Here is a 17,462-nt window from a genome sequence, read left to right on the forward strand (position 1 = left end):
TTCATGATACTTCCTCTGATTGTCTCTAATCCTCTTCATGTCACTTGCCTTTCACAGGTGATGCAGCAAAGTCACACCACTGATCACATTCCGTGTTGTGATCCACATGGTTAAAAAGCAATTACTAAGGTTATCAGGAAGTCAGGACTCACATATTTTTCAGAATTAAAAAAAATTATTACCTTTCCACTTGTACAGTAACAACTTCCAAAGGGTCACATGAAACATTATCCTAATATTCCTTTAATTCCCTTGCAGGCAAAGGTTCTTGGGTGCTGATAAAAGCTTTTCACTCATTCTACACCCTGTTTTGCCAGAAGTATCATTTCCTAAGCATGAAAGCTGGAAAGACTGCTAGAGAATAAATGAAGACTAATGTTTAATACTTGGTTCACAGCACACTGGAGAGAAACTTCAAGAATGTTGAAGCACTACACTTTTTGAAATCTATAGGAAAGTGATCTTCCACACTCCTGGAACATGATTTCAATAAGTACCAAATTGGTGTATAAACCTGGACACAGCATTCCAGACATTTTACTGGACAATCCTTTGCAAAGACACTGTAAGAAAGGTGTATGTGCTACATGTGAATTATTAAGACTTCATATATGACTAATTGTACAGTAAGTAAGTTCGTAAGGGCACAAGTTGAAGCAGGAGAAGAGAACCAGAGCACCCTTATTGCATACACAATGACATTTGTCTGGGAAAGCTAGGAACCTTGTGATTACAGAACATGAGGAACACACGATTGCCAACAGATTTTAAGAGACTGCAGTTACACTGTGTAAATTAAGCGTGTCTTCCTCCCCCCGCTCCCCCCCCCCCCCAATAACATCATCTTATTTATCACCTTCACATAAAAGGAAAGTTTTCACGAAAATGGGATCAGACAAATTCACTCTGGAACTCCAGCTAAACAAGTCTCAAAATTGGTAATAATGACTTTCAGAATTTGCACCTCCAGTAGACTCAAAAAGGGAAGAACAGTTCCTTCAAAAGGACGGTAAAGGCCTACCCAGAGTATAACACATAGTCTGTATGATTTAAGTATATACTAGAATAATTTTTCTGTAAGAACTGAGATACTGAAGAAGTGGTAGTCCAAAATTAATTCATTAAGAATAACTATAATCAAATCTTGAAGAGAACTGAGTACCATATCTGGATTTTAGCATGGCTTTCTATATAGCTTCTCATAATAATTTCACTAACAATCTGAAGAGTCTTAATCTAGTGTAATCTAGACAAAAATATGTTGATTATTGTAAACTGTACTGTAAAGCTATGTGCACACAAATTCAATTTTTCTTAATAAAAATGGATGAAGTGAGTATATGTGAACAAGTGCAGCTTTTCAGAGCACTGTCATAACAATAATAGTTTAAAATATTTGTCATTAATACCTTCTCATGTAACAGATTTAGAGACTATTTTTTTAATCTAAACATCATTACTGCTTTTGGTTTCAAGTCTTTGAGAGGACAACTTTTAAAAATAGAATCTAAAGTTTTCTTGACTAATTCAAGTAACTTTCTGAAACAAAACAATTTCAGTGAAAAGAAGTACAAACTTCTTATAATTGCAAAACAATAAGAGGAAGATAGACGAGCTCTATAGAAAGACAGTAGAATGTTTAAAACAATTTGCAATATAAATCTAAGTTACCAGCAAAGAGCAGCTATACTGTCATATACAACAGTAGTATCACAAAGCAGCCTCCACTACTTTACTGACTGCTCATCCTTCTAAGTCTTCAAATAGAGATGTATCTGTGTCTTAGGACAGTAGAACATCAAGACATATGTAGACCAACTAGAAGTCAGTTAAAAACATCAAAGACAATTAGAAGCTCAGAAATGATGACTTATGTAAAGGTAATAGAAACGGTGCTGTTCAGTTTGTGGATTAGATTAGTGTAAGACATGATAATGCGCTTTGATATGTAAATGTCTGCTATAAAAAAAAAAGAATGTGACCTGTTTTTCTTTGCCCACTGGAAATAAGTCAAGAAGCATCATGACTAACTGCAACAAAAATGGTACAGGTTAAGCGTTAGGAGCTTTCGAACACTAAAAATTTGAATAACTTGCACGGCAAAACAAAGGAAACTGTTACTGACACAGCTCAGCCAACATGAGTGTAAGAAGACGGCAAGTCCTCAAGGCCTTTCCTGCCTTTCTAAAATCCTACAATCTTCCTCTGGAAAACTCCCAAAATTTTGCACTACAGAAAATGTTACTTATTTTGATTAGCAGACAACGTTGACACTTATTTTCAAAGAGCATACCTTAATTTAAAATTCAAACTCAAAGGGATATCCTATGAGACAGATAAAGAACATACATTTGAAAAGTTTTTAGGGACAGATGGCATTCACTTTCCACGTCCTCTTCCAATAGTTTTCAGGGAAGAGTCCCTCCACTCTACCCAGAGTTTGAAATGCCTCGTGAAAAACCCAGCTTTGGCTGTTCTACCTGAGAATGGCTGTATTCAGAAGCCTCCTTGCATAAAAATTAAGACTTGAAGGAATAAACAAGAATGAATTTTTATTTTTGGTACTATCAGAAAAAAATCCTTGAATAAATTTCTTCTGCCTTTCTTTTGAAGGAGAGAAGGGAGGATGATATTTTTGCTTCACAAGTACCTTTGAGAGCACTGAAGTCTGCACTACAGATTTGAGAGGATTCCTAATTCTCCTGGTTATCCACCCTATATTCAGAGACCAAGCGTAGTGGAATCTGCCTGGAGGAGTTCTGTGAAGCTCTAAGAAAATAGAAATGACCTTTCCAAATTATTCAGAAAATAATCAAATACTCATTAACAATTTCTGGAGGGAATACAACTTATCTGTGGCAAAAAGTGCCGAATTACATCATTTCGTAAGAATTGTTGCTAATCCTTACAGATGCTTTCCTTTAGGAAACTACGTGGAAACAGGACTGTAAATGATATGAACATGCCTCTTTGTAAGCAACAGACTAAAAACATTGTGGAAGGCTTTCCTTTATACAAATCTTTAGAAGTTTCCTCAAGAAAAAATTAAGAATTAAAATAACAAGTGAGGTTCCATAGCAGTAGAAAAGTAGAACAAACGGATAAAATATTGTGACAAGTAATCAATCTTCAGTAATGGAATCCAGAGGATATTACGAGGTCAACAAAAGGAAAACACTCCATGATACTCCATACTCTATTCACAGAATGAGTTTTTAAAAAGTGGATGTGGCAACAGATGACAGCATGAAAATAGAGCCATTATGATGTTTCCATAGCTAAAACCAAAAAATTTATACTAAAAACATAGGATAAAGACCAGCCTAGACCTTTGGGATTAAACTTCAGGTACTCTTGTACCTTTACTGAAGCAGAAGTGAAGCAAAGATAGTGAAATTTTACTCCACTGATTAAGTGAATAACCACCCGAAACACAAATGTTATGTCCTGCCATCTCTCAAATATTTGCCTGTGTTGCAAACAAAACTTCTCCCACATTCAGATTCTGTCAAATAGACAGCTACATTCAGTATGAAGGTAATTCAAGACTGTGCAGTCATGTTCTCCATGTCTCCAGAAGTCCTGTAACCTTCAGCAAATGCCTCAAATGTCTGTGTCATGTAAGAAAGCTCAGACATTACAACAACCTTCCTGAGATCTCTCTCTGATTGGTTACGCCTAGTGCCATTCTTTTTGTCCTTACAGACAAATGATAAGTATTTTGCTAATTTTCTTTATCAAGGTTTGTGGCCTGCCAACCAAACTTTCAGGGTCTAAGAAGAGAGCAACAAAAAAGCTCAACATAGATAGATACTTCTTGTTGTATTCATCCCAACTTTCATTACAAAACATAGGCGAAAAATTCCCTGGAGGGGATCCCACGTTCTTAATAACACTGCAATTATTTACACCTCTTCCATACATTTCTAAAATACTAGATGCAGCATCAAGAACTTGTTCTCTCAATCAGGGTTCATTAATATCTTAAAGAGGGCAAAATGCTAACACCATTAGCAGCGGTATTTCAGTCGTGCAATTTATCAAAGGGAAAAGTAAAGCTAACACAGAGATAAATAAATCAGAAAGCTCCTCTTGCACTTTCTCAGTCCCTTTAATGCTGAAATATTACCATCTGAACTATGCAATCAGATTGTTTTCAGAAATAATCTGAAAAGGTATCCCTTCAAAACTGGGTTCTGAGACAGCCAACTGAAATAGCAGCAACTTTAACCAAAAAAAAAATTTTAATATTGTCTGGCTGAGTGGTAATCTGAGTGGACTAATTTAGATCCACAACCTTGTTAAACCTGTAAGTTTGACAAGGAGTGGAAAAATAACCACATTTACATAAGTCTTACAAGAAGTCCTTTAGCACAAGACCTCCTGAAATACTGAAGCTGCTGGCATCCTATACACATACTTTCCCTTGCCACCTGAACCATAGGATAATTCAGTTAAGAACAGACCTCAGGAGATGTTTAGTTCATCCTCAAGCTCAAAGCAGAGTGAGGCAAGGACACATTATGCCAGGTTTTATCCAACCTGATCCTGAAAACCTCAAGGATAGAAGATTCACATATTCTATGGGGATCCTTTTTCACTGCTTGACTGTCTTAATAGTGAAAAAGTTTTCCCTTCGACCTAGTTAGAACCTCCTAAAATTTAAATCCATTGTGTTTCATCCTTCTTCCACAACAATGAAACGACTGACTTAGATCTTCCTGATAATCTCCTCATAGGCATGGAAAGGCTGCCCTGAGGTCAACCCCTGCCAAACATCCTCTTATCCAGGCTGCATAATACCGTCACCTTTTCTGTAATCTCCCCCATCTTCTGTTCTCCTTCTCTACCTAAACTGATCACCTAATAAGACTTATATTTTTGTTTCAGTTGTATAGAGAAGAAAGCACTGTTTCATCTTTCAATTATTGCCCTGTAAATATATAATCACTAAAAAAATTAACAAGAATATGTCCCAACCCCTACCTTACTAAGTGGATTTTAGTATAAAGAATTATTTTGAGCAGATTTTTTTCTCTTTCCTCTCAACTGACAGACAGTTCACCCTATTCCTCTCCAGAGCTAAGGTTTCCAGACTTCATTCATGCTATGTGTATTGAGCTCATTTATTTTCATGTTTTTAGAATTTCATTATTGTAATTACGACAAGTATTGCCTGTTAAAACACTTGAGCTGGTTAAGGGTTCAATACTCGTAATGCTGCCTTTAAAACTTTTCTTATGTAGAGCAACTGAATTCTTATAAAGAATTTAATCCTCAGATTGGAAAGGATTTTAAATCCTTCTGTCCTCCATAAATTTGAGCTTTATTTTGAAAGACGATTACTCAATTTTCAGACCATCAGAAATTTCTTCTGGATCAGGGCTCAAAATAATTTTGTATCCAAAACATAATGACATAGTCTATTACTATTTACTATATACTATTTAAATACAGAAGTCAGGAGGAAAAACTAAATACCTCTTTAAACTCTCTGTTCTTTAAAATTGGGAAAAATAAATTGACATATATATGACTACTAGACTACCTTTAAGGGCTCCATCACTTCCAGCTGGAGAGCAAACGGACTGTGGTGACCTCAAGGAAAAAGACGCAGCATTCCTTATTGAAGGATCGCCATCCTAAAGTAATAATGATAAAAGAAGTTAACATTATGAACATCAACATCTGTTAAAATAAAAACTGAAATTAGTACATAAATTGATAAAATGGATTGGACAAAAAAGCATACAAGAAGTATTAGAAAAATATTTACTTACATTAAAATCTTTGTAATTTAGACTGCTATTAGACTACTATATAAGCAATGCTCCAATCTGACCTAAGAATCTATAACCAGAATAGGCACACAAAAATAAATCTTTGTACATGTTTTCTAGCTAGACAAGCACTTTTGGGTGTGCACTAAGATTCCACTCAGAACTTTTTGTTGCAGGTACTCATAGTAGAGAAGAGCAGATACATGAATTTATATAACACCATCTGAAAGAAACTGAGCATAAAACGTAGATTTTTAAAACTCCGGTTTTTAACTTAAGATTATCTAGAAAGCCATCTTGCTTTTACAGTTCAACAAAGTAACACTTTGTATCTATATCCTTAGCATACAGAAGGCATGACTGAACAGAATCTCTAGCAGTCCCATTACAGCAGCTGGGTTAGTCTCAAGTAAAACACAGCTGGAGTGATATTAGCTTGTGAGCGTTAAACAGGAAACAACTCAATGGCAATATGAAGCACTTCCCCAAATGCTCCAAAGAATAATTTCAGACAAACTTTTTCATAATATAATACTAATTGCAATGTAATTATGTCCATGCTCTATTTTTAGCAATGTAAATGTTTATTTTTTACTCCCACACTATCCTTACATGAAATATGAAACTCACTATTCCAATTTCCATTCAGAGTTTTACATGGGTTTTTACAATGCTTCTGTGAAGCCCTCTGCTGGTCACGACTACTAGCTCAGGAAATGCCCTAACTAAAATTTCAATTTTCCTACTTCAACTACTGTTTTTAATACAGCATCTCTGAGAATGTTTGGGGAAAGGAAAAACAAACAAATTCTGTACCTTTGAAAAGAAGATTTCTGTAATTATAAACAAATTCTAAAAATGTCATTCTTCCAAAAAGTACAGCCATACAAACAAAGGAAGTCTCCAAATAAGTTCTACGGTTATTTCATGTTTCCTAATTAAACTGGTTATTTCCGTACCTAACATTATAATGTGGCCCCTGTTGAGGTATCTGGATACAGGCAATATTTTCACACAGCCTTTTCTTTCCTTTTTTTTCATCTGAATTATCTGTCTGACAAATACTTTTTAACCTTTTGACCAATACCAACCCAATTAACAGAATATTAGAAGGTTTAATTGTAATTATGTTTTTACATGTCTGCATGAACAAAATCAGCATCCAGTAGTGAGATAGAAAGCTAATTTGCTGTTTCAAGGAGATAGAAGCCTGTATAGATGCACAACTACACAGCCCCTCTGACGATGGCCAAACAGCCAATTTCCACATGTGTAGCTGTAGACTGGGCCATTTACAGACTATGCGTTGTTAAGGGGTAGATGACACTGCTAAGGGAAAAGAAGAGAGTTTGAAGTTTATGGTCTTAAGGTGATTGCAACTCAAAGAACACAAATCCATAAGAAATCAGATTTCACCGGTTTCACCACCTATAGGCACTTATCACACAGTTACATTTGATTTTTTTTCTTTACATTCACAGCGCAATAAACCTAAAACTTACACTTATTAATTACACTTATTTTGCAAGAGTGTTTGCAAAAAGAGCTGTTGCCTTGTGAGAAAATTTTCATGGGCAAAGGAGTGTAATAGCACAATAAAATGAACTGCATATTAAAAGTCTATGATATTATTTTAAGTGAAACTGAATTGATATAATACTGAGTTACTCATTTAGCTACCACACTGAAATTACGGAACTGATATTTTTTTTCCCAAATGGACTTTTCTTTGACTTGTAATAAATGTGAAAAAACACCCCAAAATATTGAAAAATAAGCTTAGGAACTTCTTATCAGGTATGTTTTATTAGGTCAGGGGAGGACCTTTAACCATGATTTTCAAAGACACAGGCAAAGACAACTTTTACTAAATTTACTAAACAGACTAACTAGGTATATGACATTTTGGGTAGAGATGTCATTCCTACCAAAGCTGACGAATTTTCAGAAATGTGCGTTTACACTTTCTTGGTTTGGAGCTTCACCAAATTATATTCTAGGAATGCTCTCAAATTCACAAAAAAAATTGTCCTTACATTGAGTGAATGTGTATTTAAGGGTATCCTTGCTGATTTTGTATTTCAGAGATACACAGTGTTCCGTTAACTACTAACTTTTTTAAAGGAATAAAATCCTAAAATGTAAGTTTTAGAAATTATGCTAAAATAATTTAAGTTCTTGAGTCTTATGATTCTTAAAATACTCATTCATAAAGATCTTTTCCAAAGTGGAAAAGGCTGCAAAATTATGATTATTATTCATACATAGATGCAAAACTTTAATCCAAATTCTTCAAATTGTTTTTTGCATGATAGCTTCTAAGATCAGCTTTTAAAGGTTTCATATCTTAGTTTTCATGAATTAGGATGTGGTTGCATTGCTTGGATCACAAAATTAGGGATGAACATTTTAACATGCTTATTCATTAAAAATATGAAATAAGTTATCCTAATACAAAAGTTTTCAAAAAAGCATGTTTTAACTGTTAACTAAATTCTGCTAATTGTCTTTTCAAAACCAAGATTCCCTTGATAGTGCCCATTTAATATAGTTGGAGGGATATCTATACATCTAAAGCAAAGAATATTTTCCTACTTAAAGGAATTTGCAGCACTGAAGCAGAGACAGAAAAACATCTGATGACTGTGTATTATGACAGATTCATTCATTACAACACTCTCTCATTTGAGATAGTACTTCTTAGCAAATATTTTTAACCACCGTAATTGTTATACTTAAGAGAAAAGCAAGATGAATAATAAACCCAGTAACTCTTTTTGAGTTCTACTGTATTAATCCCTATAGAGGATTTAAGGAGTCTGGTGTTTCTGTAAGCCAAATAAAACATGCACACAGCCACACAAAAGATTCTTAAGGGGTTTAGATGAAAAAATAAATTGAAACTTAAGGACTCTCTGTTTATGATCTGTAAACAGATTGCACACCAAACTTGCAAAGAACAATTTTGACCAGTTTTATCCACAGAATGGGATGGTTACGAAGAAAATGAATCAGCAGCTCAAAAAGAAAGTGGGAGAAAGATGTGAGGCCTTTTTCCTTTAGATTCAGGATTTCAGAAGGAATTTCTCCCATATGAAACAAATTCACTAAGGGAAAACATCCTCAAAAGAAACTAGGCCATAAAAGCATGTAAGAGACCATTAAGAAAAAAATCTCTATTGCCTTTGACACCACTAGTATATTATCCAATAGTTTGGTCAATTATGTCAAATCAAATTGACAGTTGCATAGATTGCCAGAGACGTAAGATAACTACACACCTACTTAGAACCTAGATTGCTTGCATTAACATATTGCTACAGTATTTCTAGAGAAGCTCTACCATATCTTTAAAATTAACTCACTATGCAATTACATGAAGATTTTTTCTTGTCCTAATTTCATCAGAATTAATGTTACAAACAGTTCCAAAAGAAAGAGTGATTTAGAAAAAATTTAGTTGCACATGTAAAAGTTGCATTGTTGAGTCTACACATCTGAAATTGAAATCCATCTTCAATGGTTTTATCCATCAACAACATCATAAAATATCTGACTTGTAAGGCAGTTAAACACATACTTGCTTTATCATAGGAAACAGATTTTTAACATACATCACTACTGAGTCTGTGCACCATCTGTAGGTAGTCTTCATTTGAGCCATGTCTAGAATTATCAGCATGATGATTAGCTGAATTTCCAGACAACTGACTTGAAACTTTATTTTCATGGAGATTCCTCATCCCAGCTGTGACAATGGGACTGGATACAGAAGCTGAAATATAAAAAAAGTAAGTAACTGTACTGATACACTCACAAGTCACGAATTTGAAAAGTTTCAGAGAAAACACCCTAACAGTGGATATTAAAAAGTTGGATGCAAGAAGCCTGGAGTCTGAACAAGAATCCAACTTGCTACAAATACCTTGATAAAAAATAGATTATCTAAGATTTTTCAAATGGATTTAAAATCTTAATTCCATGTACAAATTAGCCAAATTTCTCTCCATATTTGTTCTAATTACAGTATCTTCCTTACTGATTACAGAAAACTTTGTTTACTTCTATATAATTTGAATTCACTACCTTAGTAGCTTTCAACGAGACATACAACATTACATAAAAAACAGCTGTATATATATCCTAAGCACAGTGTTAAACTTCAAGAAAAAATTGTTTGAAAGAATCCAATAGAATTCTACCTACCAACATAGAAATGCCCTAGATACCTTAATACTGTTCATGGGTTCAAGATTGTTTTTAGACAAAGGAAGAACAAAGAAATCCATTCGTTCTGAAGGTCATCTTTGCCAGTTACTGCATACCTTTAGCATAATTCAAGCCAATTAAGAATTAATCTGACACTAAAAAAGGCCAGTAAGGCTAAAGAATCTTCCAGCAAAACTTAACTTTTCCTTGGCAGAAATGAGATTTTCCCTAGTACATGTAAGTGATGCTCACAGCTAACAAATGTAACTTTCGGGTTGTTCAGATTTTTTTTATTGTCATGTATACAGGACAGCAATGCAAACTGGATGCAAATAGAGGAGCATTGCAACATGAATGTGTTTTACCTTTTCTTCTTCTATTTAATCTTTTAAAAACAAAGTAGATACTACCACTCTTTACAGCCAGAAAAGCAAAGATTAAATACACCTGCCTCAAACATCTGCATTAAGCATGTAACTCCTTCAAAGAAATTAGAAACCCATGAAACATGCACATGAAAGTAAAGTTGACATGAAATAGGAGAATAAAATAAACATCACAGACTTACCTTGCATTTGAGGATGAGCTGTATAACTTGGAGGATGTGAATACGGCATGTAGCCTGCAGGGCTTTGAGGAGCATATGGACTAGGCACTGGACTGTTCTGTTGTGCCAAAAATCTGCTACCAGAGCTTGTCTGTGGTGGCACAAACCGGCTAAAAAGAAAACAAAATTGAAAAAATGTTTTTAAAAGTTGAACTAGAAAATGTAGACAAATTCATTATTTCTTTTGGAAATTATACCTTCAGAACATGACAATTTATTTAAGATAAAAAAAGCCCACAGCACAGTCAAGAACTTCCTTCAAAAGCAGTATTTTAAGCTGCCTATACTTTCCTAACTGCAAATACTACTTAAGAGTCAGAAGATAATAAAAAGCATTCATAGGACCCTCCACCTAGGAAAAGAAAACAATGACACCAGTATGTATGGAAATTAGATCTGCAATTTCCAAAAGTTAATCTCAGAAATTTGAATGAAAGTGACAGCAATTTAATCGACAACTCAGTCACTAGGATTAACAAGGAGCCATTTACTCATTCTTTACTTTCCAGTAAGATTTCAAGTAACTCCGTCTAACAGAACTACACTGTCAAGATACAGGAATGTGATAGGCAGTTAGGTAGGACCTGACCCGAGCCCACTGAATACAACTTTCTCTTTCACTGGCTTTATCTCAGATTCACTCTACAGAGAGGAAGCCATAAAAATAACATTGACTTTTAACAGTACATTATTACTTACATTCTTATATGAGCTTTTCAGAATTAAAATAACCAAATAAATACATGAGAAAGTATGTTTCATATTTTCATAACCCTTAGTTCTAAATAGGAACTCCATGAAGCTAAGCTTCCATAGAAAGAAACAGCAAGTTTCTTAACACAAGATTTTTGCAAGGATTTCAAGAAAACTTTGTACTATTCATTGTAATATTCACAATCTTTTGAGATATCTAAATATCTTTTTAAAATATCTTATTAAGATATTTAGATATCTAAATATCTTAATATCTAAAAATCTTTTTAGATATCCCTTTTAGATATAAAAGTTAAGAAGTGTACTGGTTGTTGTGAAGATATGGAACATTTCATTTGCCAAACAGTTACAGTAACTTGAAGTGAAACCTGAAATCAGTTTATTTTAATAATGATATCTAATAACTGAAGATGGGATCTTTTAAAGCCCAGTACCTGGGTTGAAACTACATGCAGAATGCTCTCCTCTGGTCCAGACTACTTTAATATATTAATAAAAGCCTAAATTATAGGTAGATGCTACTTGCAAACACTCAAAAACCCAGAAATCTGACAAGGATGCTGCTGGAAGATTGGCCAAACTATTGGGCCTATCCTTCTGCAAGAAGCCTTTTGTACACCTGTTACAGTAGTACTCCATGCTTTTACAAATCTTCTTTCCCACCATTCTGCTAAACCAGTACTGGGACATGCTGGAACACACCACTCTATTCTCTGCTATCCTTTTGCCACCAGTCTCAGCCTCTGACACGGGTAGAAGACAACCAGAGGGTAACAGGACGCAGAGGGACTCCTTAGGCAGGAAAGAAAGCTTGGCCAAATTACAGGATGGAGCGAGAGAGAGGAGAATTCATGATGAATCCTTGGAATACAGGGATTAGTTCACTGACAGAAAGATATTTCTTTGTGTATTAAGAAACTTACCCCACTGCCAGACAAATGCAAAATTTGTTGTGACACCGATCATCTTCCACTTACATACTTGCTACAAGAATTGGCTGTCAGTGTACGAAGAACTTGAAGTTCACTCCCCTCCCACCCCACTAAAAAGAAAGGATTACCTGGAAGGGCTATGTGAGATAGTGGTTTGTTGATAATTGGAAGATGCAGGACTACCACGCATGGAATTCTGAGAAATATTAAACTGTGACATCATCATCCCTATTAAAAAAAAGATAGCAGCATTATTTTGCACGCATTTCCTTTTCAATCAATGAAGTATCTCATCTCAGAATTTACTATATACAATGAGATTATAAACTTTAATAAGATTATAAAACAGACAATAAGATCATCTACCCTCAACTGTTAAAAAACATTAGAAACTACTGAATTCATGTAAAATGTCCATTTTACATCATGACATAAAACTGTGTTCCCTAAAGTTGTGTTAATTCAGTTACAAATATTAACAGTAGTTTCTTCCTTTCTTTCTTTTTTTCTTTCTTTCTACCTGTTCCTTAGAGCTTTCTAAGTCAAAACCTAGTAGTAAAGAGAAACATTTTAAGCCAGGACATATATTCAGCACCTCAGGCTGGTGTGTACAGTACTCGTTGTGCTAATAAGCAAAAGATCTGGCAGATTCACAAGTCAGAAGAACAGAGAAAACTTATCTTCAATTGTTGGAGCAAGTATAGCAACCAGTCATCCTGGGCTGAGTGCTGCAAGATATTCTCACTGCTCCAATAATATTTAGCGGTCTCTTCCTACTCAGAGAAAAAAGCTTTCTACTCCACCTCTGCTAAGCTTAGAAGGAATGTTATCAAAGAGGGTGTTGAAATATTTCAATAGCAAGGCAGAACCAATATCCCAGCTGTGGCTCCCACAGCTAGTCCATAACCATAGTCATGTTTTGGAAGTTCAGGTGTCGAACCAGCTGGCAAGCCACATGTACCGCTGTTCTTGAAACTAATTTAAGAGGCATTTTGACAATGCCCTTAATTTGGTTGAACTTTCGGTCAGCCCTGAAGATGTCAGACAGCTGGATTAGATATCATGGTAGGTCCCTTACAACTGAAATATTCTCTTCTATTCCATTCTGACTCACATCACTGTAAAGGACAATTTAAAGGAATCTTTTTTTTCCTCTCTTCAACACAGGAATAAAGAACACCCTAACAACTACATGACACTTCATTTACACACAAATGTAAATGAATTTGAAGTTATTTTAGTGACAGAATTTCATGTCTTACAGCTAAAAAAGTGTCAGAACTCATGAGCACACAGTATCTTGGAATGCCAAAGCAAGTGATCTACAGCCATAGGTAGAAGCTCACTCGTATTTTAGACAGTTAGACAAAAAGTTCCCAATATGAAATTGTTGGAAGATTTTTGTTAATCCTACAGTTTCTATCATCAATTTCAGTTACTGCAATAATCACATGTGCAAAACTAGATTCAGAAACCTTCCCTGTCACCCTCTTTGCTCCTCCACTTTCTCCAGTAGATAGAGATAATCCCGCAAGAATTAAGCTATTACTACCTCCCAGTAGGTGGTAAATGCTGCATTCTATGTACTTGAGCACACTAAAACTGGCCCTCAACAAGAGTTAAAGTCCTGTGTTGTGCTGAAAAAAGTTAGATACTTCCATACCTCAATATAAGAGTACATTTCAGTGTCCGGAGTAACAGATGGGGACTCCTCAACTTCTACAAAATTTGTTTAAATGGATACTGGTTACCTCACATAGAGGCAAGTGAACATGAAATCCCAAGGATTTTTTATGCTGGAACCAGTACCCAGCATGCCCACTGCCCCCTCACCGCTCACTGGCACTCTCAACACAACCAGGTATAATATTTCAGCCAAACAACTAACCGTAACATTCCTGTACAGAAAGCTGACATAATGTATCCGTATCAGCATGAACTATACAGACAAAGTTTCAGTTTTGTACTTAAAGTACAGAGTGCTCTTTTCAAGGGCTTTAAAAATATACCTATTTGTTTTCTCCTCCCTAATTTAAAACATGCTTTGAACCACAGATGTGTTAGTTTTTGTTTTAAAAGAATGATGGAAAACACATAATTAATTTTCTAATGTAATTTTAAAAATCTCCTAATTAACTTAATCTGTGATGGATAGCTCTCACTTCTCTATCTCTGTTATGGATGGCAAGGGTAGGCCCAGTCCAGGTAACTTAAAAAGAAAAAAAGAAAGAAAAAAACCAAAACAAAACTGAACACCCCCCAACAACCAAAAGACAGGTTTTTCCAAAGTTTCCAGACAGATAACTGTATATGTGATAATGATGTAATGAGAAAGAACTAAAAACAAGCCCCAAACACTGGGTCTAAAAGGGATTTGAAATCAGTCTGGGGCCATTAGCACTACAATATCTTCTTTTACTTTTTCACATTGTTGTCATATTACTACATAGCACTGAGAAAACATCATCCTAGTAGAAACATTACTAGAATGAGATTCCTTACATATACTCCCAGTCTTACTACAATTTTTCTTCTTACAAAAAAGCAATATGCATAAATCCATTTTAGCATTCCTATCAAATGGCAAAGAATGCACTTCATAAAATCATAATTCAAGGTTACATAAAAATTCTTCAACAACTAAACTGTATTACAACAGCATACATGCTTAAGCTAGGATAGCTCAACAACAGATGATTTTTCCGTGAAATATATATTCCTATTAAAAGTACCCATGTGAAGTTTTTTCCTTTTACAGGCAAAAGTGCACTTGAGTTCTTGTATAAATGTAAAAAAATTATTGAAGTAATTGACATTTATGGAAAGATGCACAAGGTTTTAGTCTCCCAAAATTCATAAACAGCTTAGAGCTGTAGGGCATCACAAGTTGCTAAGATGAGGAATGGAAGGGAGGAGTGGTTAAGGATGCCTCATTCAACCTTATTCATTACTCCAGAACTGTTAAGAATTCTCACTGCAATGATACACTATAACCATACAGATTTTCAGTAAGATCAACACATATTTTTTCAACTTCAATTATTTACTAAGACGAACATATTAACCTAGGCATAAAAAATTCAAAATAAAATTGTTTTGAAATAAAATCCAATTACTTATCCTACAGATTAAATTTTGAGGTGAAATAAAACATTTTTTAGAAAAATACCGGGTAGCTTTTACTTTCCTTCTTTTTACCACACAATTGCTCTTAGAAGATGTTAAGGTACATAGCTTTAAATCACTATCAAATACAAGGCAAGGCATAAATACAACAGCTGTGCTCCATACATATTTGTGGTTAATATCAGTCCCCTAGATTTACAGAACAACATAAAATTAATCAATAGATAATCAAAAATCCTTACCGCTTTGTACCCCGTATCTGTTTTGCATGCTTTTCTCCCTGAAAACATTAGGATTCCTTGCCAGGATAGCCTGCAGCAAGACTGGTATATCTCCCTCTGGATCATCACTGCCAAGGTTATCTTTCAACTCTCTGGAATTGTGGAAGTAAGCAAATAAAGAGGCAAATGCATTTTCAAATTATAAGAAACTATGAGTCAAGTAAAAAAAAACCAAAACCAAAAAAACAAAAAAAAAAACCAAAATCAAAATGAAAGAAGACAATTTACTGTTAAAATATAGGAAAAATCAAGTCTGCAAAGCACTGCTTCCTGCCTCTAGATTTTTCACTCTCTTCTTAAAGGACGGGCAGAAGAAATATTTCCTCCTAGTCCTCACAGTCATTTTCTATTACTCATCTCTTACATACATTGTGTATGTGGCTGTCAGTTTCAGACTATCATAAGAAGTTTCTTAGGCACATTTTTATACCATGGTCTTCTCTATAATAGAATGCTTTGGCATATCATCAAGAATGTATTATTGTAGAAGTGAAAATAACATATGCATGAATGTATAACATTCACGTTTCAACTCAATGCTTTGAAAATCTTTTTATTTTATTTTTATAAAAGGGGAAATGGGCATATCTTTGAGATCACAGGATTCCCTCTGAACCATAAGGAAATGTAATGGATTTTCTATAAATGCATCTGTGCACTCACTTCTTGTTTGCTTTGAGGACTTTTTAAAGCTAGTTCCACTTGAACAAAACAATTGATTAGAACATGTAGGAAAACGACAGTGTTGTCAACATAAAACAATTCAAAGGACACCAGGGAGAAATAAAAAAAAAAATAACAAAAAGAGAATACATTAGCATACTTGATGGCTCAACTGTTAAAATACTGAAGTTCAATACCTAATCAGAATTGACACAGGTGTCAAAAATTTTCTTTTGGGTATGTAATTTGTCTACACGCATTAGTGACTGACGTTGAACACAAATTAGTATTGCACAATCAACACCACGATGTCTGCACTCTTAACTAGCAAGGAAGGAATAAACATCAGATCTATAAAATAACCCCCACAGTTATGCGTAAGGGGTGCTGAACAATTATTAACGTTGTCTGACTGAAACACTTGACTAAGTCTTATATTGCAGCCATCTGCAAAGTAAGCCTAATGAAAAACGTGCATGTTCTAATTTTCATACTCTCACAAACTTCCTTCTCAATCCAGTTAGTTTTGATTTCAAGGAATAAGGATGATGATCTGATGTAGAAGTTCAAAATACATACATGTGATCTGTTGACACCTGATTGAGACTGTGGACGAGCTGTGAAACCAGATTTTCATCCCTGCAAGCCAGAAGGCAGTTCACCTCTTCAGCTATCCGTCCATTGAAAAGCAGGCTTTTTGTTGTGGTGGCAGGTAAAGGTGATGGAAGAGGCAGCTGGTTCAAAACTGTTATCAGAAAACAGAAGAACTTCAGAATCAATTCACAAGACACGAACATACAAATGTGGATACCCCCTTACTCTCTTATGAGATTAAGAAAGACATCTTTTGCAAATGACGTACAGTAGCAATATGAAGAGAAAAATTAGAACCTTGAAGGTTTGGAGTTACGCAAGATGTTGGGAAGAGCTAGATTTAAAACACAGGGAACACTTCTGCACTTTTTAAAATTCTTGAATACATACACACAAACACACACGTCCCCACTCACATACCCACATTGGACTCTCTAAACATTCAAGAATATTAAGCTATTTATTATGTTATGGCATCTTTCTGTTGGAGCCAAAAGCACGGATTAAGAAAAGGAAATTCAAAATTTTTGTAGCTACATGCAGTACTATGAATGCA

General features: G+C 34.8%; 1 protein-coding gene across 6 annotated transcripts in view; it reads right to left on the minus strand.

Moving 5' to 3' along the window:
* Positions 1–17,462, minus strand: part of NIPBL (NIPBL cohesin loading factor) — a 135,015-nt gene that overhangs the window by 75,946 nt on the left and 41,607 nt on the right. For all 6 annotated transcript variants that reach the window (XM_010395173.4, XM_019283352.2, XM_010395170.4 and 3 more), the window contains 6 exons: positions 16,892–17,057; positions 15,611–15,741; positions 12,371–12,470; positions 10,558–10,706; positions 9,395–9,555; positions 5,549–5,642 (listed from right to left, as the gene is read on the minus strand). In XM_010395173.4, coding sequence (XP_010393475.2) covers positions 5,549–5,642; positions 9,395–9,555; positions 10,558–10,706; positions 12,371–12,470; positions 15,611–15,741; positions 16,892–17,057 — 801 coding nt within the window. The remainder of the gene's footprint in view (positions 1–5,548; positions 5,643–9,394; positions 9,556–10,557; positions 10,707–12,370; positions 12,471–15,610; positions 15,742–16,891; positions 17,058–17,462) is intronic.

Source organism: Corvus cornix, chromosome Z (assembly GCF_000738735.6).
Source record: "Corvus cornix cornix isolate S_Up_H32 chromosome Z, ASM73873v5, whole genome shotgun sequence".
In the NCBI taxonomy this organism is placed as follows: Eukaryota; Metazoa; Chordata; class Aves; order Passeriformes; family Corvidae; genus Corvus; species Corvus cornix.